We start from the raw sequence: 24,419 nt of genomic DNA on the forward strand, positions 1-24,419 counted from the left end.
ATTAATTTTTTTGATGTTTCAGGAACAACAATGCATACTTAATGATTATGATGACATAAGGTTTATTGGTAATTATTTTCTCGTTGGTCAGTTGGATTCCAATATTCCGCATTATTAGTGCTTGCTTACCAGAAAAGAACGACATAATCTTCAGATTAATTTCTCTATGTTTTAATTTCATCTAAAATAAAAAAGACCACCAGGATATAATGAAAGTGGTTTCAGTACTCTGAAGTTAAAAATAAAAATAATACAATTCGAATGCGTCTATCACACAATTCTTTTTAGTCTTTTAAAGCTCCTAAAAGAACTTATAGCTAGTTAACAAACTTGACTCTGTCTCGTTAGCAGCTTTCGGAGTTTTCTGATTGATAATAATAATTAATAATTAAAAAATAAAATATGTTTAACAAAAAAAATAAATCTGAAATCCTTCTCACTTGCACTTATTTTTTAAAAAGCAATTTTTGAGTTTTATTGCTTACGCAAGGATCCAACAGTTTAATAACATGTTAAGATTAATATTATAAAATGAAGTTTTCTTATTATCGAAATATATTTCCAAATAATATTTTAAGAGCAACATTGAGCAAAATTTTAATGTATATACAAATAAAACGTAATATTCGTAGTTTTGTATTTGGGTAATGAGCTTAAATCAAACTATTTCCTATAGAAATAGGGTTACGTGCTATAATATGTTGTTGATTATACAAGTTCTTGGGATTAATACTTAATTCCTTAAAGTCCTCACTTCTCATGTGTCTTCTACCTGATTCGAGATATATTTCACCGATGCTGTGATTGGTATTCGCATTAAGCTCCACTTCCGGGTCGTATATGTTTCCTATTAGAGTCTCTCGCGACTTAACAGCGATCCCCCGGCGCTTTTGAGTTCTCATCTTTTGAGTTAGGTTCTTGAGCTTCGCCCGCTGTGAAGCAATTCCGGTGCAGCTCATAATAATACCAAGCAGAACACAAAACTCAACCACAGCCAATATCAGGCTGGCACCGAGAAAGATACTGTACTGCTTCCGATACCAATCGTTCAGAGGTGGGAGGCATGACCCACTGTGGCGCTCTCTTTCGTATGACAACCGCTCTATGGATTGGCACAGCGATTCATTTGCAGGCTTAGGATCCAGGTAAGCCAATGGATTTGGCGTATTTTCCAGCACGCAGCAACTGAGTGGCACCGACCAACTCCGCTGCCCATAACTCTGGAGGCGCCACAGCGATGTGTCATAGTCCAAAGAACTCCTCATTCCGCAACAGCCAAAGTGTACCTGTGCCAAGTCCATGGCGTTCGTAAAGAGCTCCTGCCCCGGTACTCCGTAGTTGCTCTGAAGGGATCTCACCATTTGGCCCTCGTCTAGGCTTATACCCAGGCAGTGGGGCCAGAGGGTTATGGCTAAGCACATGACCGACTCAGTCAGAAGAAGGACCACGACGCTAAAGAAGTACACACTGAGGATGCAATAGGTGTGAAGGCAGCTGGCCCAGAAGCCCACAACAGCTGCCAGCACTGCCACAAATCCCGCGATGGCCACTCCCAGTGCCACATAATGAAGTAAGGGATGGGAGAGTGAGCTGAGCCGATCGCTGGAGGCGGCCAGCATCCTGGACAGCAGAACACGCTTGTTGTCGGAGTAGAGGTAGCAACCTGATAGGATCAACAGTAAGCCACATATCTGAAAAAACAAATATTATTATTATAGTAATTATATAACGAGTTGGTTGTTTTGATTCTTCTAGCGGTTCTAAAGGCTGCATCACAGTGTACTTAGTATTAATTTTCGACCCTATGAGGTGTATAAATTATCAATTGATGTAATGAGCAGAGTCTATCTACATCCACGTCTAGTCCACATCTTTTTTGTTGCAAACAGAACAAATTATATGTACATATGTATATTGTATCTGTAAAATAAAAACAGTGTAACGAGCAGGTTGTGGTCCAGGGGAAGTCCCGATTCAGAAACCGATAGCACACAAGCGATAGTTAAGCGAAGAAGAGTTTGAGTTGCATGAAATTAGTTGCTAGTATTAGTTTTATTTAGTTTTCCTGATGTTCACCGCTCTTATACACATCCATAAAACATCACTCCCCCACTCGGAAAAGCTATTCCTTAACAGTGTACCTTTTTTAGTTTTTAAACACTATTTGCATTGATGTTTTGTTGCGACCTACATTTGTTATTTAATCCAACTTTCATTAAACACGCTAAAAGTTGGAATGCCGAAAATCATTCTACAAACAGTTCTTTTTGCGTTTTAATGCAAATGTGTTGTAGTTCCGGTTCAGAGCATCGAAAATTGTTAATATAATATATTAGTCATAATACAAAGCATCACCATAGACGGATTTCTAAAAATCTAGCAACACCTCATATTTATTGTTAGTTGCACTCATTTTAAACTTGTTTGGAAATAATTCTCTTTAACCTACGAGGTCATCGACTCACCAAAAACAATAAATTACAAATATTAAGCACAAACTTATAGTTGAAGCACCGTCCCATGTTTATAGGAATGCGGGCGTGGTAATTAATTAAAACTTTGCAAGGTGAGACAAAATGCACTAATTACAACATTTATTCACTGTTTGCTCATAGATATAACTATGTATAACTAAATATAAGGAAAATGATTTAAACTGGTCTCCATAAGCTGCGAAACGCTAAGCAGTAAAACATAAACTGAATTTTGTGTGGAATCAACGTCCGTTGCAAGTTCAAAGCAGCGAAAGTAAAAGACCACATAGAGTAAACTCTGTACATACGTAAACCTTTCATGCGTCTCGCTTGGAAAAACAAAACAGAAAATTCCCTCTCTTTAACATTAACTGCGTTTATGGGATACTCAACTCATGAAATCAGTTTATACACTTCTGCCAAAGCACAATCGATTCGAAAATATACAAAGTTTTTAACACAAATAGGGAAATTCTACAACCTCCCCCGTTTACTCTGCATAATTATCAATCCCGTGTGCCAAGTAAATAAGGGTGAATATTAAGTTAATAAAACTAATCGTATAAACTTAGATTTAGTACACTTTTAAGCAGTGGTCAAAGAGGAAAACGAGTGGTTACATATATGTGTACAAATGTATTTATGGTTCCCTACATTCGGGGGGCTCTCATTTGATCTCTGCCTACATCTTCAGTCACATGGAACCTTTATTCAGACAAAAGCCGACACTTGAAAAAATAGTTCCCTCAAAAGATCAAATCAGAAGGGTTATTGCATGACCCTTTTCCCTGGGGAAAGGCAAAGCCTAAAAGATTGCTAGGGAATAACATTTGAAATAAACTAGTTTTAAATAAACTAACTTTGAAACATTGAACTCGTGGTGAGTTTTTTAGGTTCTCAAATTAATGAACGAATGCGGATAGTTTAATCGGTTTGATAAAGCAGTCCGATGAAATATAAAGCCTTATTTTCAAATAGTATAACTTAACTATATTTTGACCCTTTGGATGATTTTCAAATCGGGTTGTCTTTCTTTGAATACAATCTTGAGAAAAGGGAATACCGGAGTAGGCCTGTGTTTTTTAGAAAAGCGCCTGCCAAAGTTTGGAATTTAAGTGGATGACTCTCTAAAAGGTCAACTTTGATATGTATAGAAGCAAAAAATATAAAAGGGCTCCGTGGACACTCATGGCGGTAAGCCCCTTTGTATTCCTTGGGTACGGGGCTGGACTCGTCATAGCTCTTTGCTGGTATTGGTGGGATTGGGAGTTCAGTCAACGGGATCTTCGCATCCAGCTGAGGTTTGTGTGCCCGGTGGTCCTTGTTCTGGTGCTCCTATACTGGCGGGCCACAAGGTGGGCTATTTAGTGTATACTCTGAATCTATCAAGGTAACTAACACTGTATCAACAGATGCATCCTATTCCTGGCTATGTGTTCCTTGTGCAGTTCCCGCGGTAGGGGCTTCCTCGTCAGTGTGGCCTTCATCTTTGTATCGATCGGACCCGCGACAAACATTCTGGCCAACCTTGAGGTGCTGCTGCGGAGCCTCGCCTGCGGCCAGGAGCTGCTGCGCCTGGCCCTTGGCCAAATGCTTGACGTGATCCTGGAGCCGGTGAACGCCATTCGGCTGGCCGTGGACCTCATGCTTCAGGAAGTGAATAAAGTGCTCAATCAAATCATGTCTGTACTTCTGCGTATGCAGGTGCACCTCATAGTCGTCAGTAAGTTCTAGACGAGGCCTTTTGTTTCGTCCTGCTGGCTTAATCATAAAATTTCATGTGCTGAGTTTATTTCAGTTGACACTCTCAAGAACTGCGCTGAGTGGCTAAAATCCATCTTGGATCTGTGCAATACGGAAATGGGATCTCCATGGGCGCGCTGTAAGGAAACTGCGCACAAAGCTATGGTCAGATGCCAGGCAAGGATGGGCGTCTTGAAGGCGGTCTGCCATTTTACGAAGTTTTTCCTGGCCCTGTGCTACCCTGCAAAGCTCATCGATGTCTTTTGCAGCGGATATTGGGATTTCACCTGGGACCTTTTGGACAAAATATTGCTGCGTACATAATAGCCATTATTATAGCCCTTATCTTTGGCCAATAATGTTTCTCCCCTTAGGGTATCGGGAATTTGTGCGGCACATAGAGCAAATGTTCGACGCCAATATAACTTTCGAGCACAAGTTTTTCTTCGATACCAATGCCTCGAAAAGTCTGTCGGACGTCGGAGAGGAGATAATGAAAGATATCAACGAGCGATTATCGCCGTTTTACAACGTTCAAAGCTTTACGGATGTTCTCAGCATGATAATGTTTTCTACAGTTTTCCTTAAGTACGTTATTACGTACGCTATTAGTTCACTTCACAATGTTTTACTTTTTTTTATTAGAGCTATCGTCTTTTACATCCGCTACATGAACAGCCGGCACTTTCAGAACGTTTACATTACCAAAAAATTTGAACAGCTCGACCAGCGCTACGTGAGGCACGGATTCTATCCAGTACTGCCACTCGGTCGACTCGAGACACCAAAGTACATGAAGGTTGAGTATGCAAAGTTAATTCTATCGAAAATTTTAATAATTATTCTGTCCGCCCGAAAAATGATTAGAGATAAGTTTTAACTTTCTTTCTAAGATTAAATTATATTTTTGTACCCTTGTAGAGTATTATAATTTAAGTCAGAAGTTTGCAACGCAGTGACCCTATATAATATATATATATTCTTGATCAGCATTAACAGCCGAATCGATCTAGCCATGTCCGTCTGTCTGCTTCTACGCAATCAAGTCTCTCAGTTTTGAGACTATCTGAACAAAACTTATCACTTAGTCTTCTTTATACTTTCACTAATATGTACATAAGTCAAAACAGGTCAGTTTTTAGTTTCATTCATTCGTTTATCCTGAAACCCATTTTCGGGTATTTAAAAAGAGAGATATTTTAAATTACGCGATATGCTTGCAGATAACCGGTGGTCGCTTGACGGTGCTCGAGATCTTTTCCATAGTGGAAAACACGTTTTTTATGATGACCGCATGCCTGCAAATTTTTACTATCTGCCTCTTGGACTACGGCCTGTTTTGGCTTCTGGCGATGATGTCCTACTACGGCCACCAAGAGAAGGGCCTGGAGGTGCCCGCGTACATTGACTTGGAGATCAAGGGTGGCGGATTCGTTGCCGACGTCATGAGAGGAATAGCAGGAGCCTTCCGACCCCTGACGCAGAAAACCACGATTGACAGCAATCTTTGCCTGCCACTTCCCATTGAGCCCAACTACATACGATACGTTAAGATGTTGGTGATCCTTCTGTTAGCGTGGATCCTCGTGGTGCTTGAACCGTATATCCTGCGCACCCGCCACATCATCATGGAACATTTCTACCCAAAAAGAGCAGTTGAAAGACGCTTATTTCTGTACAGAAAGATCAGCGAGTCAAGAAGTAAGAAAAATAAGAAGAGTGCACCTAGCCTGGCTCTAATCTATTCTTTTCTATTTAGTTACTAATTTTAAGTTTGAGCGTCGCAGGGTGCGAAATGAAATAATACACCAGGGAAAGGTTTCGACCTTCCGATGGCTCACCTGGCTGAGGGTAAAATTTTCATGGTGAGATTTGATTTTCGTAGAGCCAGTCAGGCATACTGATTGTATAAACCTCCACTTATGTTTTTCTTATTTGATCTTCGACATCTCGAAGTTAGTTGTCTTTTTTATTGTGTCTCCTCTAAACAATCTCCTTTCATATCCGCAGCTGTTGCTGCTGCTGTCCGTTAGGAGACCACTGCATCATATGCGAAAGACTTCTGACCTCGTAAGTACATAGCTTCTATAGATCTATGGCCTTTACCAGGATATCCACCTTTCAGATCAAATTCCCATTTCTGCAACACGCCGAATTGCAAAGGGATCTATTGTGATGAGTGCTATGAAGAGTCCAAACATAAATGCTGCATATGCAAACACCCCTTGGAATATGGCGATTTCTCCGACTGCTCCGAGGTCGAGTGAGTTGATCTACATAAATACATGTTGCATAAACCAGCTCTGATTCCTTTTTTCCGTAGAGACTCTTCAGAAGTTTCAGAAGGAGAGACTTACAAAGAACAAACATTCAGAGAAATTTGCAAAGTAGAAAAACCAAGCAGCTAAAAGCAACAACCTCACTAGAACTAATTATTAGTTTAATAATTATAGAGATATTTTAATTGTTGTAAAATGGCCACCAGTGTGTATCACAATTTAATTATAAGATTTTTAGGTGTTTGATAAATTTTAATAAATTCCTTAATTTCTCTTTTATGTGTGTTTAACGTAAGTAAGTAAAATTGCGAAAGGCAACTACATTGGATTTGGTCAAGTATCTTTTGTATCCCGTGCACAATCATTAAATTTGTATTAATTTATTTTATTATATTGCATTGTATTATTTTTACATAAATTAAATAAATTAACTCAAAAAAAATTATAAAATAGTAAAAATTATTTTCTTTTTTGCTTCGAAATTTGAAGAAATTAAGTCTTCAGATATCGCATTTCCTTTGCATAAACTTTTAGAGACTTCGGGTGTTCCGAACAAATTTCTGACAAAATAATGAACGCCATCGTGAATTATAAGGAAGTTTAATTTTTTACTCCTTTATTTAATTAAGAGACTTCAAGTAATGCGAAGGTTTGTGGCTTCCAAATGCAAGATCAGTTTTAGCCAATTAATTCTAAAACTTTTCTCCTTGCGGCTTGATGGTTATATTATGCACCTGTGAATGTTAAAAAAAAATATATATTATATATATATATATAATATAAATAATTAATAATATATAAATATATAATAGTCTGCCTATTAAAGCAACATGCTACAAAAATAATTAGGTGCATAAGTAACATTGAGTACAAAATTGTTTGTATAGAATTACAACAAGGTTTTAATACGATTTTTATGTTATATTTCTATTCGATTAGCATACTAATAAACATTTAAATTTCTGGAAAACTGTTTGGGATTATCGCTCTATTTAAATATTTTGTTTTCAAGTAAAAGGCTCAATGTGGTTTTCACTTGACAAATACCCTCTTTCACATTTTTCTTTTTGTTTGTGAATTTTATTTTTTATGTTTATATGTTCATATAAATCTTATATATATGTATAAGATATGTATCTCACCTGAACATTGCTCGGAGTGCCGATGGTCCACAGAACTGCATCTGCCACGTCGGCACTACGTAGCATGGGCATGTGCTGCTTAACAACACCCTGGATCTCTTGGGGCAATATGTCGGTATCAACCATTCCCGGGCTAATGGTCTGCAATGACAACTTTGTTCTGATCTGTGGAGCCATGGAATAGGAATGGATAATGGACATTAAACTCACCGACACCCTCACAAGGGTCTTGTGGCGCTGGAACTCTTGACGATAGATTTCGTTCATGGCGCGAAGGGCGAACTTGCTGGCCGGGTAGATGTTAAGAGAAGGCAGCATTGGGCCCAAGTTCGGCACCTGTTGTCCTGCCACGCTATTTATGATTACCACGTGACCCTCAGTGCCGCGCTCTCTCATAGAGTTGAATGCCTCCCGAACACAGTTCACGGTACCCATGATGTTTGTCTCGACAGTGGACCGCATGGCCGCGCTGTCGTCCCGGCCACTCAGCTCACCAGGGGCTATAATTCCGGCGTTACTGACCAGTGCGTCCACACCACCCAAGTGCCGCCGGATCCACTCAAAGGTCTCCGACACCTGCTCTTCGTCCTTCACGTCGCATCTAATGGCGTGCAGACGGTTCTGTTCTTGAGCTCTTAGGCCTTCTCGAAGCTGCTCAACGCGTTCCTGTCGCCTCGCCAAGCCGATGACCACCATGCCGGCGGCGAGCAAGGCCCGAGTGCACGCCGCTCCAATACCAGCACTAGCTCCGCTGACCACAGCCACTTTGTTCTGCCAACGCTCCATTACACCTGCCGTCTGGTGACCGACTGACTAGCCACTTTGCCCGCAGATACTGACCCAGCGGGAAGGGAAGCCGTACCAGTCTAATCAGTATTGATTAATTAGAAGTCGGTCACGTACAATGGCAAACTTTAATAATTGGAAGCACAGGCACTAACTTATATACATATATGTACATATGTTGCATTAAAAACAAAAGCTTTGCTGCACGAAGGTAAACCAACCAAACTCTTAATAGAGTTAGTCGAACTTATAGAACTTATTTGCTGCATATTCGAAATTATTACATTATTTTTGATGCGGTTAAAAATGTAAGATGGAACGATACGTTTATATTATAAAGATATATTCCTGGCAGGGTATTATAAGAGGGGTAGGTTTCCCTTAAGACTTGGACTGAAGTCTCAGTTGTATCTAATGGCCTTTAATATTCATATATTTATACTTATATACTTGTAATCTTACAAGTTTGGAAAGCAATGAAACAGTTACTTTTGACTCTATAAAGTATACTTAATATTAATTAGCATCAGTAGTTGAAAAAACAGAGTTTAAAAACTATAAAAGCTAAGCTACAAAATTTGTAATCTGTAAAAACAACGATTTATAACCCTTTTGTTTTATTCCACCTGAATATTTTTTTAATTCATTCAAATGGTATATATTTTTTTTTGAAAAACAGATCAAAATATAACTTGAAATTTTTTAATTATGAATTTTTTAAACCCCTTTAATATTCTCTGTGACAATTTTGCGGATCGATAACTGGAGTACTATTTAATAATGGCTTTCCCCTTCACATATGCAACTTTTGAACAGATTTACTCATAAGCCCAAAAGTTGGATTAGAATGTTGATCTTAAAATCTGAAACAAGTAGCGAAATAAGGAGCGGAGTAAATTTATTACTCTTTGGTCTATCTGAGTACATACATTTTACCATTGCCGTTTTAGCCCAACGGCCAGACAGGCGGTAAGTTTGTTCTTTTCCAGTTTAGGCTTTCAGACTTTAAACAAAAGTTAGCCCCCAACCTTGTCTCCCTCATAAAGAGCGCAAGTGGCACCCACAGCCGTATTCACAGTTGGCTTAAGTAAACAATAGTGGAAATTTTAAATTGTAAATATTTGCACTCCGTTTTCGGAAGCAGGTACGGGGGGTTGAACCAAGCAGTGATACTTGAAGTACTACAAGGTAAAAGGGAGCCTGTGAGAGGTGTACATGGCAGAGCCGGAAGCTATTCTTTTTCTATCTGTGTTCGTTTAACTAAAGTTTCGCTCGGTCGCTTGTGCAAATAGCACAGGATTTGCTTTCGTCCTTGGCCTTCTTGGTCGTGAAATTCGCCCAAAGCGGACTTCAATCATAAGCGAACATTAATTAACTTCTTGCCAGAATCATATTTACAACGTTGTTCAGGAATCAATAATATTTTAGATTCTAAAATTTAGAGGTATTTCCTTGAAATATTTAAGTTTATTTAAGTTCTAACCATATATGTTATTCTTTGTCAATCTATTTAAATTTAACTTATTAATATATTAATTAATTAATACTCTATCTCGCTTGCTTTTTTCCGATATTCTGTAGTGTTCCCGCTCCAATCCAAATGAAGAAGATACATAGGTTCAGAGTTTTGTGATTTATTATTATTTATTGATTTGTTTTCGGAGCAGCCGTTGTTGCCGCTCCGAGCTCGAAGGAGGTTCTTGTTGATCCAATTTTACTTAGGAGCTAAAGAGGCCAAATAACGTAATATAATGGAGTTATTTTCTAGTACTAATTTTACAAACTTTGAGAAAATATGATATTATTTATAACAATATTATTAAATTTTTTTTGTTATTAATTTTTTTTTCCTCTTTTTTTTTGTGTTTTCTTATTTTAGATATGGTTATCATATGTGCTCTTATATTATGTATGGCCATATGTGGTATATTTATGAAAATTGATTATGAAACAAAGAATTTTAATCTATCTTTATGTACTATTTGCTTTTTATTTGTATTATTTATTATTGTCCTGTTATAAGGACCTGTATATTTCATATCTAACTTATGTCCCGTTTTCGGTTTTCAATAAAACCTGATCTCCTATTTTTAAATCGAAATCAAAACTAGTTTTGTCGTAACTAATTTTCTGTTTTAGCTTATGAGATTCTAGCATTAGTCTAGCTCTCTTAAATGCCAGTACTAATCTAAATTTGGATTCCTTAGCATAATCTTCTATATTATTTATTATTTTAATTTATCTATGCTATTAAAATGTTTTGGTAGATTTGGAATTTTACCAAAAACTAGCTCATATGGACAATAGTCATGTGCCATAGATGTGGTTGTATTAAAACATTATACGAAGAATCACAGCCATACATCTTAATCAGTTTTGTCAACTGAGATGTATGAACGAATGAACTCATTGAGTGTTCTGTGGCTTCGCTCCACGGTACCTACTGTCTGGTGGTGGTGTGAAGTTGAAGTTAGGTTTTGAATATGTAAATATTTACATAGATCTTCAATAATTGAATTTTTATATTCTGTTGCCATGTCCGTAATGAACGTCTTCATTGGACCGTACTTTAGAATAAAATATCCAAATATAGCTTTTGCTCCTGTATTTGCACTTTTATTTGGATTTTGGAAATGGTCCAATAGTATCTACAATTACTATACCAAAAGCTCTTTGTGGAGTTTCGGTTATCGTTAGTGGGGTCTTAGTATGTTTAGTCGTTTTCGACTTTTGGCATTTAGGACATTTCCTTATGTACTGTTTTATATCTTTGGACATATTTTTCCAGTAATTTAATAATATACTATATAATAATGTCTCTGGACCTTGGCCAAGGTTTTTGTAATGCCTGTATGACCACCTTGTATTGGATCATCATGGAATGTAGACAATATAGCTTCTTTTTTTTCTTTATTATTTTTTATTACGGTCACCGGGTTGAGTAGCGCTACTCTCAATGATTTCAATTTATTATTGCCAATAATTTAAAAATTATCAATTGATACATGTTCAAAGATATTTTCCCACGGTGCCATTTGAGTAGGCTGACTTTGTTAATACCGGTCTGTTTTTCAAGCCTTTGAAAGAATTGACCTAAGTCAATGGTTCCATTAGTATACAAATCGCTAACATCATATCTTGCTGTAATTTTCTTTCCGTGCTTAAATTAACACATTTTATTATTTACATGCAAGGTCACTACTTTACGTACTTAATCATTATTAATGACTTCATATACGTTGGGCTTTGAAGCTTTCTCTATAGATTGTTTATGCAGTTCTATTCGTTCTTTTTCTGCGCAGGATTTTTGTCTACTTTGGTTTCTGGTAGTGACTTGCTGCATAGTTATCTTTACCCTTTAGATACTCTACAGTAAAATTATATTCCTCTAATTCAAGTCGCATTCTTGTTACTTTGGAACTGGGATTTACCATTGAAAATAAGTAGGTAAGTGCTCTATGGTCTGTTTTGACAGTGAAGTGCCTACCATAAATATATGGTCTGAAGTGTGTTATTGCCCAATGAGTAGCTGATAATTCTTCTCTGAAAAGAGTTTGGCGCTATTTTTAAACCGAATGGTAATCGCGAGAAGCGATACGAAACATTGTTTGTTGAAAAGGATGCTATATCCCGTGAACATTTTTCCAGTTCAATTTTATGAAAACCTGACATTAAGTCAAGGCATGAGAAATACTTTGCTCTACCTAGTTGATCTAAAATATCATCGATTCTAGGGAGTGGAAATTTATCAGACAAGAGTTTTTTACAAATTAGTCAATTTTAGTCAATTACTAATCGCCATTTTTTTATTTTCCGAATTTGGAAGTGTCTTTTTTAACAAAAGTGGGCTATTATAAGGTGATACAGAGGGTTCCACTATTTTATCATTGATGAGTTTTTGGACTTGTTTTTGAATTTCGTCTTGTTGACTATGAGGATTTCTATCATTTTTTATATATACGGGTTCATCATCAGTTAATCTCAGCTTTTTTTTATAAAAATTATTGGTAGTGATCGATTCGGTTTCTAGTCCGAATACATCACTATACTGGGTGCATAATGCTGTAAGCTTTTCATTGAATTGAGGCGGGAAGTTTTTTGCAAGTTGGGATAATACAATTTTTTGACTGGCTTCTAAGTCCGTTTTTACTACTTCGTAGTTTGAAAGTGGTAAATTATGAATAATTTTGATATAAACTACTTGATCTGTGTTTGTGGTATTTAGTAATCTTATATATGCATTTTGGACTGTTGCTATTTGGATACCATGCTGAATTTTGGGACTTGGGATCTTGCTGGCAGAATTAGGGAGTTGTTGCCAGAACTGAATGCTATTGGAACATAAATCGGATATTTGAGGTTATTTGGTCTTATTATAAGCCAGTCTTCAGACGGATTGAAGTCTAATTGACAGTTGTATCTTTTGATAAAATCGATTCCTAGTATTCCATCACATGGAATAGCGAATTGCATATTTACGATATGGAAATCATGTGGAATTATGTACTTATAAGCTTGAATTTCAATAGAAGTTAAGCCTTTTGATTTGGTAAATTCCTGACTTATACCCTGTATGTTTATGATATGATTATCTTGAATGTTTTGAAAATTATCGGAATTTTCGTTCATTATGGATATTTTTGCTCCTTTATTTCGTAGAAAAACTAATTCATTTCCGGTTGCTACGTTCATGAAAAAGACAATTGTATTTTGTCTGAGATTTAAAATGTAAATTTTGATGTTGTTTACTGTCTGTATTTAAAGCTGGTTGGGAGTTTCTCGAATTTGTTTGGGCTACCCTAACGTTGTTATTGTGGTTGTTGCTGTTACCACCATTACTGTTGTTGTTTTCCCAACGGTTGTTTCCACCGCGGTTGTTTCCACCACCGCGGTTGTTGTTTCTGTAATAATTGTTATTTTGGTTATTGCTATTTCTGTTATAACCATTGTTTTGATTATATCCGTTATACTGATCACTTCTGGTATTGTTATAATTACCTAGATTATTACCTCTACCGCGATAATTTTTGTTGTAATTATTACCGCGATAACTATTTCCACGTTGGGTGTACAATATGGAATTGGCATTGCCTGTCATTTCAGTACTACATTGTATGTACTTGGTGACGGCTTCATTCATGGTTGCAAAATTGCCTGCTTCCAATATTATTTTGAGGCGGCCATGCTCACAATTTTTTACCATTGTGGTAATGGCTTCCTTAGTGCTGAATTTGTCAGCGTGTTCGGCTGACAGGCCTTCATCAATATACGAAGCTTCTAGGAGCTTTCGTAGGTTGTCAATTTCTGTGGTGAATTTTTCTGCAGTTTTACCTTTTGGGCTTGTTTTTGCCATTTTGGCTTTAACTACCTCGGATGTTTCTCCGACTATAGTATCTTGCAGTTTTTTAATTATAGCTACTATTGTTGTTTCGTTTTGGACTCTGTATAATGTTGATCCAATTATTTTGGATTTGATAACTTCTACAGCCAACATCTCGAATGTGCCTTTCGTAAGGTTAACCAACTTCAAAGCTGTTACGAATCTCTGAAGGTGTATCCTTTGCCCGTTAAACTCCGGGATGGCATTCGAAATTTCTTTAATGTATGCCCTTTGGGCAATTATCTCATCAGCTATTGCGGTTGTTTTTATTTCTGTAATGCTGTTGTTAGAATCCGAGTCGGTCAATTCCTGGTCTGATAATTCATATTGAATAAAGACTGCCGGAATAGTGAGGTTGTTTATATCTTTTTCCTCTATATCGGGATCTGTAGAAATAGGGTTGTCAGTCTCAGCTTCTACTGGTGGATCTGATGATTCTGACTCTTCTCTGGTTTCTATCTTCAACGGTGTGTTTAGGATAATTGGTACTGCAATTGTTAAGTCGTACCTTTGCATTATAGCTATTAGATTATCCCGTAATTTGTTTAAATATTTTGATACCTGAGACCAATGGGTTTTGTTTAGCCTGTCTCTCTGCTCATGTATTAGTATACGCGCTGTATTGTAGTGGTTTACTATTATTTCGGCATGCTTGTTTACAGTGTTTTGCTGTACTGGCCGGGGTCTTGATAATGACTTGTAAAATTTGTCAAAATCAATTTTTATATTATTTAATTCTTTATATAATTCGTCCCATTCCATTATTTAATGGAATATGTTTTAGTTTCTAGAAACCATCAATGAAAGATGTCTTCCAAGTATCAAGGGGGAAAAGCCTAAGTTGTACCTATTCATGTACTCATATTCGAATTCATTGATTAGTAGAGGCTCAGCTCCTTTTTCGATTATTGATAATACCAAATTCTGAAAATTTGGTTCCTTATCAAGGGTGATTCTAATACGCACTGTAGTATTCATATATTATGTATATATATTATTTATTTAATTTCCTTGTAAATTAGATAAGATCATTGGACAAAATAACATCTATATTCAATATATCTATATAGACATACATATTTATCTTAGAGGGTTTGTGGTTTTTATTATTTCCTTTTTTTATTTTGAACATCTTTTTATAATTATTGTTGGCGCTGTATATATTTTAAATTTTGTCCTGATCATTAGCCTGGCTTTTATTTATGGCTCTTTTTTATATATATTTATTATGAAACATATATGCCTTGTACAAAACAAAATGCGCTCATAATGATGACAATAATTGACAATAAAATGTTCGTTAAATCTGTATTTATTGTTTTGGACTCGATTTTATTTTTAACAATTGCTGTGGAGTCCACTAAAACACATTTTGGACGTTTTTCTGTGAGCTGCTATAGTATTTTTTAAGTTAAACGTGTAATTTAATTTATAATTTATTTGCCATTTAGTTTGGCTCATGTAATTAAAAATTTGCCTTGTAGGTATTGTGAGAACATTTTTTGTACAACGGAAAACCCTGCCTAGTTTTTGTATGGTTTTCAGGCCACACGCTAATTGGGCAACTTTAATGTCGCTCAATTTAACATTAATTTTTATATAATTATATAAAAAAAATATGCATCGCAGTGCAATTAAAAAAATTATGCAACGCAGTGCATGGTTAAAAAAAATATGAGCTCTATGAAGCTCTGTCGGCTCACTTCTCCGTGGTTTCGTTGATTTGCAAGACGTGGTCGGTGCTGGCTGCACAGGAGTCCTCGCAATGGGGCGAGCACAGTGGTCCCTCACAGTCGTTTGGGCACTTCTTCATTAATTTGGGTATTTCCTTCTTCTGTGGCGGAGGTAATTTTATATTAGCTTTAGCGAGACTTTCAATTGCAGGGTAGGTGGATGTATGTGTGGCTGTGGTTTTTCTTTCACTTAATAAATTTCTTATATGTTCAAGTTCGGCATGTAATTTTACCGACTTGTTCCAATTTAATTTACTTCCGCTATTTAGTAGCTTCAGTAATTCAGCCCTTCTGGCTTTTAATTTTTGGCACCACACCACTACGTTTACCACACATCACACTCCACTCACTGCGATCTTTATTTTCCGTAGTCTGCTGCTAAATTTTCCTTGCGGTCCTTCGATGTCCTCGATGTTTAAATCCTGTGTCTGCAATCTTCGGATTCAGTCGTTCAGTTTTACTTCGAAGATTTGTTATTGTTTGTTGATATCCTTGGTCAATGTATGGTGGTGGTATATTTTTTTTTAATTTTAGTAATATTTTCACTTGGTCTTGCAATCTAAAAGGATTGCGACTGTTACGGTGTAGCGTTCCCGCTCCAATTCAAATGAAGAAGATACATAGGTCCAGAGTTTTGTGGTTTATTATTATTTATAGATTTGTTTTCGGAGCAGCCGTTGTTGCCGCTCCGAGCTCGAAGGAGGTTCTTGTTGATCCAATTTTACTTAGGACCTGAAGAGGTCTAAGTCTCGTAGCGGCGCTGCCAACAGCGGCAGCGGAGAGACGGCCTATATATTCTTAAGTATATAGCTATGCTCACTTGGTCTGGAGCGCGGAAGTATGTATGTATATGCACATACATGAGGTCCGCTCGTGTTGCAATTATGCTGACACTTGCTAAGGCACAGCGAGCGGTTCGTATTTCGGGCACTTATGTTAATGACCGAGACCATGAATTGTATAAACACTGCAACAAAGTGTTACAGTGCGTTCCCTTTTAGTACTCTTGGTACAGTGGGTGGTCGATATATATAATTAATATGTGAGCATACTAAAACTCAATACTTACTATTCTTATTGGAAGGAAGTCTAAATACTCCTCTGTAATATCTCTTTCATTTTAAAAGGTTTTCTAATCAATTTATTAACAGACTATTATAATTAGACTAAAAAGGAGCCCATGAATGGATCCTATAGTAAGGAGAAAGGATCCAGCGATTAGAGTACTCTAGTGCATTAAATCATTTTTAAAATAAATAAATAAATAAAATATGTACAAGTTTGATGCTATATAAAAGAGATGGTTAAATATTTATTAGACAACTTTGGGCTGAATGAGAAATCAAGTTTCATTTGCTTTTTGAAAATGTGACAAATGTATTTGAAACAAATTTCTCTTTCAATTTAGGACCTTAAAAAGGTCAAGAAAACTATAAAAAAAAGTCGAGTGTGTTAACAAAATTCTCAAGGATCCCGTGGAATTTTATATATACATTGAAGGATCTGTACTAGACAAGGACTCCACCAAAATGGCACTGTCGGACGAGAACACCTTTGGGTACGTTAAGCAAATGGTCCAAGACTGGCGGGAGACGGCGCGGGAGAGGCGCAATATGGATGTGATGTCATCCACGACGAGTCTGGTGGCCGAAGAGAAAATGGTTTACCCTATTAGCGATTCCAAACCGCGTGCCCGGGCTAACTCATTGGCCTGCGGCGAGCGCCGCGAATCCAGTTTCTACCATCAAAAATTTTCGGGGAGAGCAAACCCAGTGGAGATCGAGCGGAGCAAGGGGGGCAGGGAGCCGGATCGGATTAGGGTCAGCACCGATGTGAATCTTTACCTGTACCAACCAGTACCCCTCAACGACGCCTTAAGGTCCTCCTTGAAAAATGCTGGCAAGCCGACCAGTAGCACCAGTTTGTCCTCGCCGAAACCAGTCAATGTCTAGAAGGCGGAATTCTTGGATCTTTCGGCCTTGTCCACTAAAATTCTAGTAATTCTACCTATAGGATGGAACATCAATAAAACACACTCGACAAAAAGATGTTCTTTTCCTGTACCTGTACCTTACAGGGTTCAAGTTCTTTTATGACTTTATGTCAACCAAGAATGTACATATATATCACACAGAAGAAGGCATCTCCAGCCGAATCGATTTATATATGTTCGTTTGTCCCTTAATAAGAAACAACAGATCTCAAGGACAATACCAAATTTGGCCACGCCCAAATACGCCCTCGCAAATCATACTATAGCTATTATAATGAATTTTAGTTTGCAGTAGAGGACTTGTCTTATAACAACTATACCGATGCACAGGGTTTTTGAACATCTAATAACCAAGGGAGTTATACAAAAAATGCAGTTCATGAACTTCTGCAGCATGGACATTTGTGTTGACAATACCAGTTGTTGCTCAACATGCTCCTAGCTACATTTGCCTTTGTTTGGTGTTGCGCATGTTCGTATCTCTTCATTCAGCCATATCCATGCTACTTTATTTTCACCCAAATTTGGGTTCCGAATATCTCACAGTTCGTCACACTCTACTCTAGCTTTCCTACTTGTTGTATTTTATAAAAATGCAAAAAAATTTTAAGCCATTAATAATTATTCAATATACAGTTCGTAAAAAAAAACTTCGTTACTTTCAGATACATATGTGTACCTACTATTTTTTTATCACAGTTTTGCAATTAGAGTTATACACTGACTGTTTTGCATTTTACACTTCACTTAATGATCGTTCCTTCATCTGGGACTCTTCTGAAAACTTCCCGAAAATTTTTCCTTCCTTAGAAGAGTCGCTTTCGTGTCCCATTTTCTCCCGACGGAAAGTCGACGGAAAGCGATGTCGCGGGCGATAAAATTAATCTTATAGTCGCCTCCGACTCTTCCGCGAAAATGCTGGCCATTTTGAAAAACATTCATGTTATCATTTTTTTTATAGCACCAGTAGAGATTTCGGGGGGATTAATCTTCCAGGCGATCATTTAGCGTAGCGTCAAAAAAAAAACAAAACAAAAAAACTCTATAACTCTACTGGCGACACTTCCGCTGAAAGACTCTTTTCTGGAAAACTTTTCCGCGACTCTTCTATAAGAGCCGCGAGTCCTTTAGGAAGATCAGAAAGCGATATCGCGGGCGATGAAATTAATCTTATAGAAGAGTCGCCTCCGACTCTTCCGCGATAGAAATTGTTTGCTGGGTATTTTGACAAACATTCATGTTATCATTATACCCTTGCAGGGTATTATAATTTCAGTCAGAAGTTTGCAACGCAGTGAAGGAGGTATATAGGAGGTATATAGGAGGTATATAATAAAGTATATATATTCAAGATCAACAGCCGAGTCGATCTAGCTATGTCCGTCTGTCCTTTTGTGCGTCAGTCCGTTTCTATGCAAACTAGTCTCTTAGTTTTGAAGCTATCTGAATGAAACTTTGTAGTTAGCCTTCTATATAATCTCACTCGTATATATGTCGGAACGGGCCGGATCGGACGACTATATCATATAGCCATAGGAATGATCGGAAAATTTTAACAAAAAAAATTTTAACATTTTCAGTTTTCAATAGAATTGGAAATTTTAAATTTAAAATATGGCCATTTTATTATACTCTTCCATTTTGTGTAAAATTTTATGAAAATCGGACTACTATATCATATAGCTCCCATAGGGACGATCGAAAAATTAATACAATTAAAAATTATAACTTTTTCAGTTTTCAACAGATTTTCATCATTTGAGGAATAGCCATTTTATATCAGTCTTGTGTCTTGTGTCAAATTTCATGAAAATCGGACGACTATATCATATAGGTGCCATACAAACGATCGTTTGTTGTAGAGGAAAAATGCAAATCTTTAAATGTAAAACTGCAAATATAATATATATAGGTGAATGAAATGAAAGCAGGTATTACTTCATTGCTTTTAAACATAAATATATAAAATTTATATTGTATGGATTCCTAGTCATCGAAATTCTATCTGCAAGGGTATATAAACTTCGGCGTGACGAAGTTAGCTTCCTTTCTTGTTTTTTTAATAATTTCTATATTATTCCTATGGCAGTTATTCATAGTTGTCCAATTTTTATCAAAATTACTACAGAAATTCTAAAGTACTAAAAAATGGCTATATCTCAAATTAGATAAAAATGTGTTGAAAACTGGAAAAGTTATATATTTTTTCTATCGTTCCTATGGCAGATATCGTCCGAACCGGATCAACTAACAAACTAACAGCAAAGTTTCTTTCGGATATCTTTAAAACTAAGGTACTAGTTTTGCATTTATATGACCTGATTATTCAGGTCATGGCTATATCGACTCGGCTGTTGATGCTGATCAAGAATAAAAATATTTGTTTTGGGTAGAGTGTCTCCTTCACTGGGTTTCAAACTTCTGATTAAAATGATAATACCCTGCAGGGGTATAAAAATGTCCTGTACCGGTAAAAGTTTTTTTGGTTTTCAAGTTAATAATAATAAGTTATAAGTTATCATCTACTCTGGGATTTGACAATTTATGATGATTCTGGAAATGCAGTTTTGATTTAATAAAAAGTTAGGTTAAGTGTAATTAATTTAGTGTAATTCGAGTATGACGTGCATTGTCAGTTTCCGAGTCGAGTTGCGTTTTTGTTTAATATTATAATTAAGATCAAGAAAAACAAATGTATAGAGAAACATTTAATCCACGGCTAAAGCCAGTCGCGCTCTAGCATGTCCAGTTTTTCCGCTTTTCTTGCTTCTGCATTTGACGGGTATGCATACCCATAACTTTTGTCAACTGCAGCCGTAACTTTCCCTCCCCCGCTTTCCTCTTATAGACCCAGCCATTACCCCAAAGCAACCACAAAATATGCTCTGCGCAGGGAAAATTTCATTTTTCTTCTGCTTCAGTTTACTGCAACTCGACGTCTGAGTTCTTGCGTGGGCAGGGTAAGGAATGAGAAGATAAGTTTTTGCGGCAGAGGACTGGTGGCAATTTAACGTGTTGCAGGCTCCACAGGCAGCAGCAGCAGCAGCAATGTTAGAAGCGATGCCAGAGCAACGAAATTAAGAATTAGTATTCATGCCCCACAGTGTCATTTCCGCGAATACATGCAGGCTCAGAGACTTGAAAAAAAAAAGTTTCTTGACTTTCCCCCGGGGATGGGATGAGTTTGGAGGAGCGTTAGCGATTGATATGCACACTATAAAAAGAGGTGAGGGCGAAATGGACTGCTTGGAAGCAAGTTTAAAATGTGCGACAAGAATACGTGTTGATGTGTGAGCGGCAAGAGTTTATGGCACAACTTTTCATATAAATCCTTAATTATGACATTATTTTGCATATTATAAAGTTGCCAGTACCCTTTAAGCCTCCCTAGAAGATGAGGACCAAAGCATTGGCTGTGGACCGACATGCCTTTCCCAGAATGTGTGCAACAGAGTCCGACGCCACAACGAATTTTACATACTACAAATTTGGCTACTCGTGCTGCGAGTGTCAAGCGGACAAAATTAAGCCTCAAATGGTGGATCTGTGAGAGCAGAAGGATGTGGCATGCAACTGCCGAGGGGTAACAGGTCGCCAATAGTCAGGCAGTTTGAAATATTTCGTATTTTATGCCTGCTGAATTCCGTTGGCAAAGTGCCAAGTTTGCCGCCAATGCTGCAAAAGCCGTCTGTTCATCAGCACCACCAGCCAGGCATTATCGTCAGCTGGTGGGGCGAGAGAGCGTCGACCACAGGCGGCCTGGGCAGGGATTTTCGATTTTAGGCTTAACACGGTCCACAGTGGGGCGAATGGGCCAAAATTGCACTTTTATTCAGACGTGTCCTGTAGTAGATAAGCAATCATTGTAAATACTCTATAAAATAATTTTAAAAACACATTTCGTAAAGGTTTGTCTTAAAAATATATGTATAAAAACTAACTACAATGTTGAAAATAACAATTGTTTAGTAAAATACTCTACACAAATTGAAAAAAAAAAAAATAATAATAAATTTTTTAATTTTAGTTTTTTTTATTGTTTGAACACTTGAGATTTTGAAAATATCTCGTAATAAACCAAAGAATGCATCTATTTCGGCCTTTTACCAGCAATGTATATTCCTTTTAAGGAAATTCCCGATTGTCTACAGCGGATCACTTTTATGGTATATATGGTTGATTAATATTCAAAAAAATATCAATTTAGTTTCACATTTCATGACGACAAGGATATTTAAATATCACTTCATGAATATTAGAACCTTAGACCACTTTTGAAATAATTGATTTTATTTATTTTCAATTTTTATTCGGTTCCCGATGCAGTTAAACAAACACATATTGTGTCCAAGTTAAAGAAATAAATCTATAAAATCATTCTTAAATATCGACATTTGTGACTTAAACTTATTTAAATAAAGAATAGATATTTGTTTAGATCTATCTGGAAGTCTGTATCGAAATTTCATAAATTTCAAAATTCGTCACAAATCATGAACGATTTATATTAAAGTACCGTTGCCGTTGGATGTAAGTCATTAGAAAATAAAGTTGCAAATATATATTTCAAACTGTTGTATAAACTAAAAGCCGGGACTGGAGCCGTGGATGTGATCAAAAATTATTTTGTCACCCATTTTATCTAGACGCCACAATGTGCCATCGTGCGAAAACTTTGAATCGTTGCACAGCAGGCCTAAGCATTGTCCTTGTCCTGGCTGACATTAAAACTGATGCAAATATGTGCCCTAGGACATCGTCGAGAGTGGCTGCTTTTGTTTAGTTTGCGTCCTCGGGTTCAGCACTTTTTGATCCGCAGTCGAGGCCTGAACATTTTTAGACTCGACGTCCTAAATCGCCCCCAGACTAATAAGACATAAAAAAATATTGACCCATAAATAACAGTCTAGCTACAATAAAAATAAAGTTCACATTTATAAGTAGTATTCGAGACCGATTTGAACTCCACTAAATCTGTGTAGGGAACATAAAAATAAACAACTGTCAAATGCACCTGTAAAGCCTAAAAAAAATAGGCGTAATATCTTTTTTGTTGATGAAGATGTAAAAGAGGTTGTAAAATCGGTCGGAAAATACACAGAACAAAAATTATAACTAGGTTTTTAAACATATCGGCTTTATGCCTCACAGCCTCGCTGATTACAGTATATTGTTTTTAAACATATGTAAATATACAAATAATTATTAAAACGAAATGATTAAGAATTATTTAAAAAAAATAACTTGATTTGCTTACCAGTTCCTTTGAAGTAGTAATATAATTATTTTATTTCAAGAATCATTTTTGCAAATGGAGAGTTGTAAAGACTCCAAACAGCATTACCAGCATTTCCCGGATATGACCTAAAAAATATTATAATGTATTATTTGTGTATCTTTACTTCCAAATTAAAAGTGATCATTACATACCTAGCCTAAGCAGCTACGTCATTAAAATCCACAACTTTAAATCCATTGGTTTAATTGGTGTTTTATGTTGATGATGAAGGAGAGCTATAAATATTTAAAGTATATTCTGACAGTTTTTTAATATTTTTCTTAAGTTTAGTAGAGGCACAGAGAAAATTATTTTCTGGTTCAGAAACTAGCTTCCTTAGATCATCATGACTTATCTAGAATTAAATTAATTCAGATTTCAATTCGTCAAGTCCTATCATTAGTTCAAAATTTGTCAACTAAAATGACTCATTCTTAATTTAATTAAGCCATTAATTAAGGCTTGCCACTCCAATTCCTGCACGTGAGCTCTAACATGTTTACATCATTTTCTATAACTTTTAATTATGTACATTTCATCACTTAATGTGATAGAATCGAGTGAATCTTTTTGCTTTTTCAAATTATTATAATTATTATTCTTTTTTTATCAAGTCGATCGAATGCTATATTACCTTAATAACATTGTCCTTGACCTTTGTAACTTTGTATACGCTGATTTTATCCTTCTGAAATGTTAAATGCATTTTGGTAACGGTTGAACTTCGCAGGATGTTAGATATTTAGTCTGATTTTGGATAGTGTATTTTGCTCTTGATTATCAGAATTTGATCGGTCGCATTTATGCCAGAGTCGCCGCCGATATAATTAGGCTTTTTTGCAATAAATAATGCTATCGTCTTAAAGAATCAGTGTCATTTAATAATCCGCTTTGTTTTGTAATATCACTTACACTTGATTTAATTAAATTTCATCTGATCCGTTATAAAGCTCGGTAAATACCTTTTTATAATTTTAACTACAATCGATTGACATTTTCAGTGTTCCACAAAGATTAATCTTTTTGAAGCTATCGAATGAAAAGTGCATCAGTACTGACACTTTAGCTATTTAGATGCTAGGTATGGCATAATGAAAATAGAATTGAAAAATTTCGTTAGCATTGCCTGTTCTATAAATTTGACTTCAGAAAACTAAAAATTTGTTTCATATATGCATTCATTTTTTAAATAGAAAATAGGGCTTAAGAAGTTTACAACGCATTGCGGGAATATTTCCGATTCTATAAATGATATATCTCTGCATATTCTTTATCATCATCAACAGCAAACACGAACTAGTCTCTCAGTTTTAGAACTACCTAGATGTTACTTTCCAAAACGTTTTGGAAGTAGTATGCTTATAAGATGGGAAAGTCGAATAGAATATATAATAAATAATATAATCAGAGGAAATAAATAATAAAATAAATATTCATAACTTCATTATTTCCATGTATACGAAAACAATATTTAGGTATCTTACACAATTTAAAAATGTTTATTATTATTTTAATTGTAACATATTCGAGAAACAAGAAGAAGACCTTTCTGATTATTTGTTCGGTTAAGTACTAAGATTAGCGGAATTATGTGATCGAAATAAATATTTA

General features: G+C 36.3%; 4 protein-coding genes across 6 annotated transcripts; 2 read left to right on the top strand and 2 right to left on the bottom strand.

Moving 5' to 3' along the window:
* Positions 1-149: 149 nt before the first annotated feature.
* Positions 150-2,740, bottom strand: Tsp68C (Tetraspanin 68C). Its single transcript, XM_020960352.2, has 2 exons — positions 2,466-2,740; positions 150-1,691 (listed from the first exon to the last, which is right to left on the bottom strand). Exons 1-2 carry the CDS (start codon positions 2,520-2,522, stop codon positions 654-656), a joined length of 1,095 nt encoding a protein of 364 aa, XP_020816011.2. The 5' UTR covers positions 2,523-2,740; the 3' UTR covers positions 150-653.
* A 752-nt stretch (positions 2,741-3,492) lies between these two features.
* LOC110190180 (DC-STAMP domain-containing protein 2) lies at positions 3,493-7,172 on the top strand. Of its 2 annotated transcripts, none has more exons than XM_020960529.2 (10): positions 3,493-3,775; positions 3,887-4,197; positions 4,273-4,533; positions 4,592-4,805; positions 4,863-5,016; positions 5,441-5,918; positions 5,977-6,082; positions 6,228-6,287; positions 6,343-6,480; positions 6,541-7,172. In XM_020960529.2, the coding sequence occupies exons 1-10, from the start codon at positions 3,621-3,623 to the stop codon at positions 6,623-6,625; spliced, it is 1,962 nt and encodes a 653-aa protein (XP_020816188.2). In that variant the 5' UTR covers positions 3,493-3,620; the 3' UTR covers positions 6,626-7,172. The 2 variants fall into 2 exon arrangements, with proteins under 2 accessions (XP_020816188.2, XP_020816187.2); XM_020960528.2 differs by having other exon boundaries at positions 3,494-3,829.
* On the bottom strand, positions 6,861-22,862 carry LOC110190274 (farnesol dehydrogenase). Of its 2 annotated transcripts, none has more exons than XM_020960646.2 (4): positions 22,788-22,862; positions 7,849-8,504; positions 7,639-7,791; positions 6,861-7,230 (listed from the first exon to the last, which is right to left on the bottom strand). In XM_020960646.2, the coding sequence occupies exons 2-4, from the start codon at positions 8,422-8,424 to the stop codon at positions 7,189-7,191; spliced, it is 771 nt and encodes a 256-aa protein (XP_020816305.2). In that variant the 5' UTR covers positions 8,425-8,504; positions 22,788-22,862; the 3' UTR covers positions 6,861-7,188. The 2 variants fall into 2 exon arrangements, with proteins under 2 accessions (XP_020816305.2, XP_020816306.2); XM_020960647.2 differs by having other exon boundaries at positions 7,085-7,230; positions 7,639-7,779; positions 22,788-22,853.
* On the top strand, positions 16,878-17,583 carry LOC110187916 (uncharacterized). The gene has a single exon (XM_086834310.1). The coding sequence runs from the start codon at positions 17,067-17,069 to the stop codon at positions 17,487-17,489; it is 423 nt and encodes a 140-aa protein (XP_086690436.1). The 5' UTR covers positions 16,878-17,066; the 3' UTR covers positions 17,490-17,583.
* Positions 22,863-24,419: the final 1,557 nt, after the last annotated feature.

Source organism: Drosophila serrata, unplaced genomic scaffold, assembly GCF_035046125.1.
Source record: "Drosophila serrata isolate PLE 108 unplaced genomic scaffold, ASM3504612v1 contig_272, whole genome shotgun sequence".
Classification (NCBI taxonomy): Eukaryota; Metazoa; Arthropoda; class Insecta; order Diptera; family Drosophilidae; genus Drosophila; species Drosophila serrata.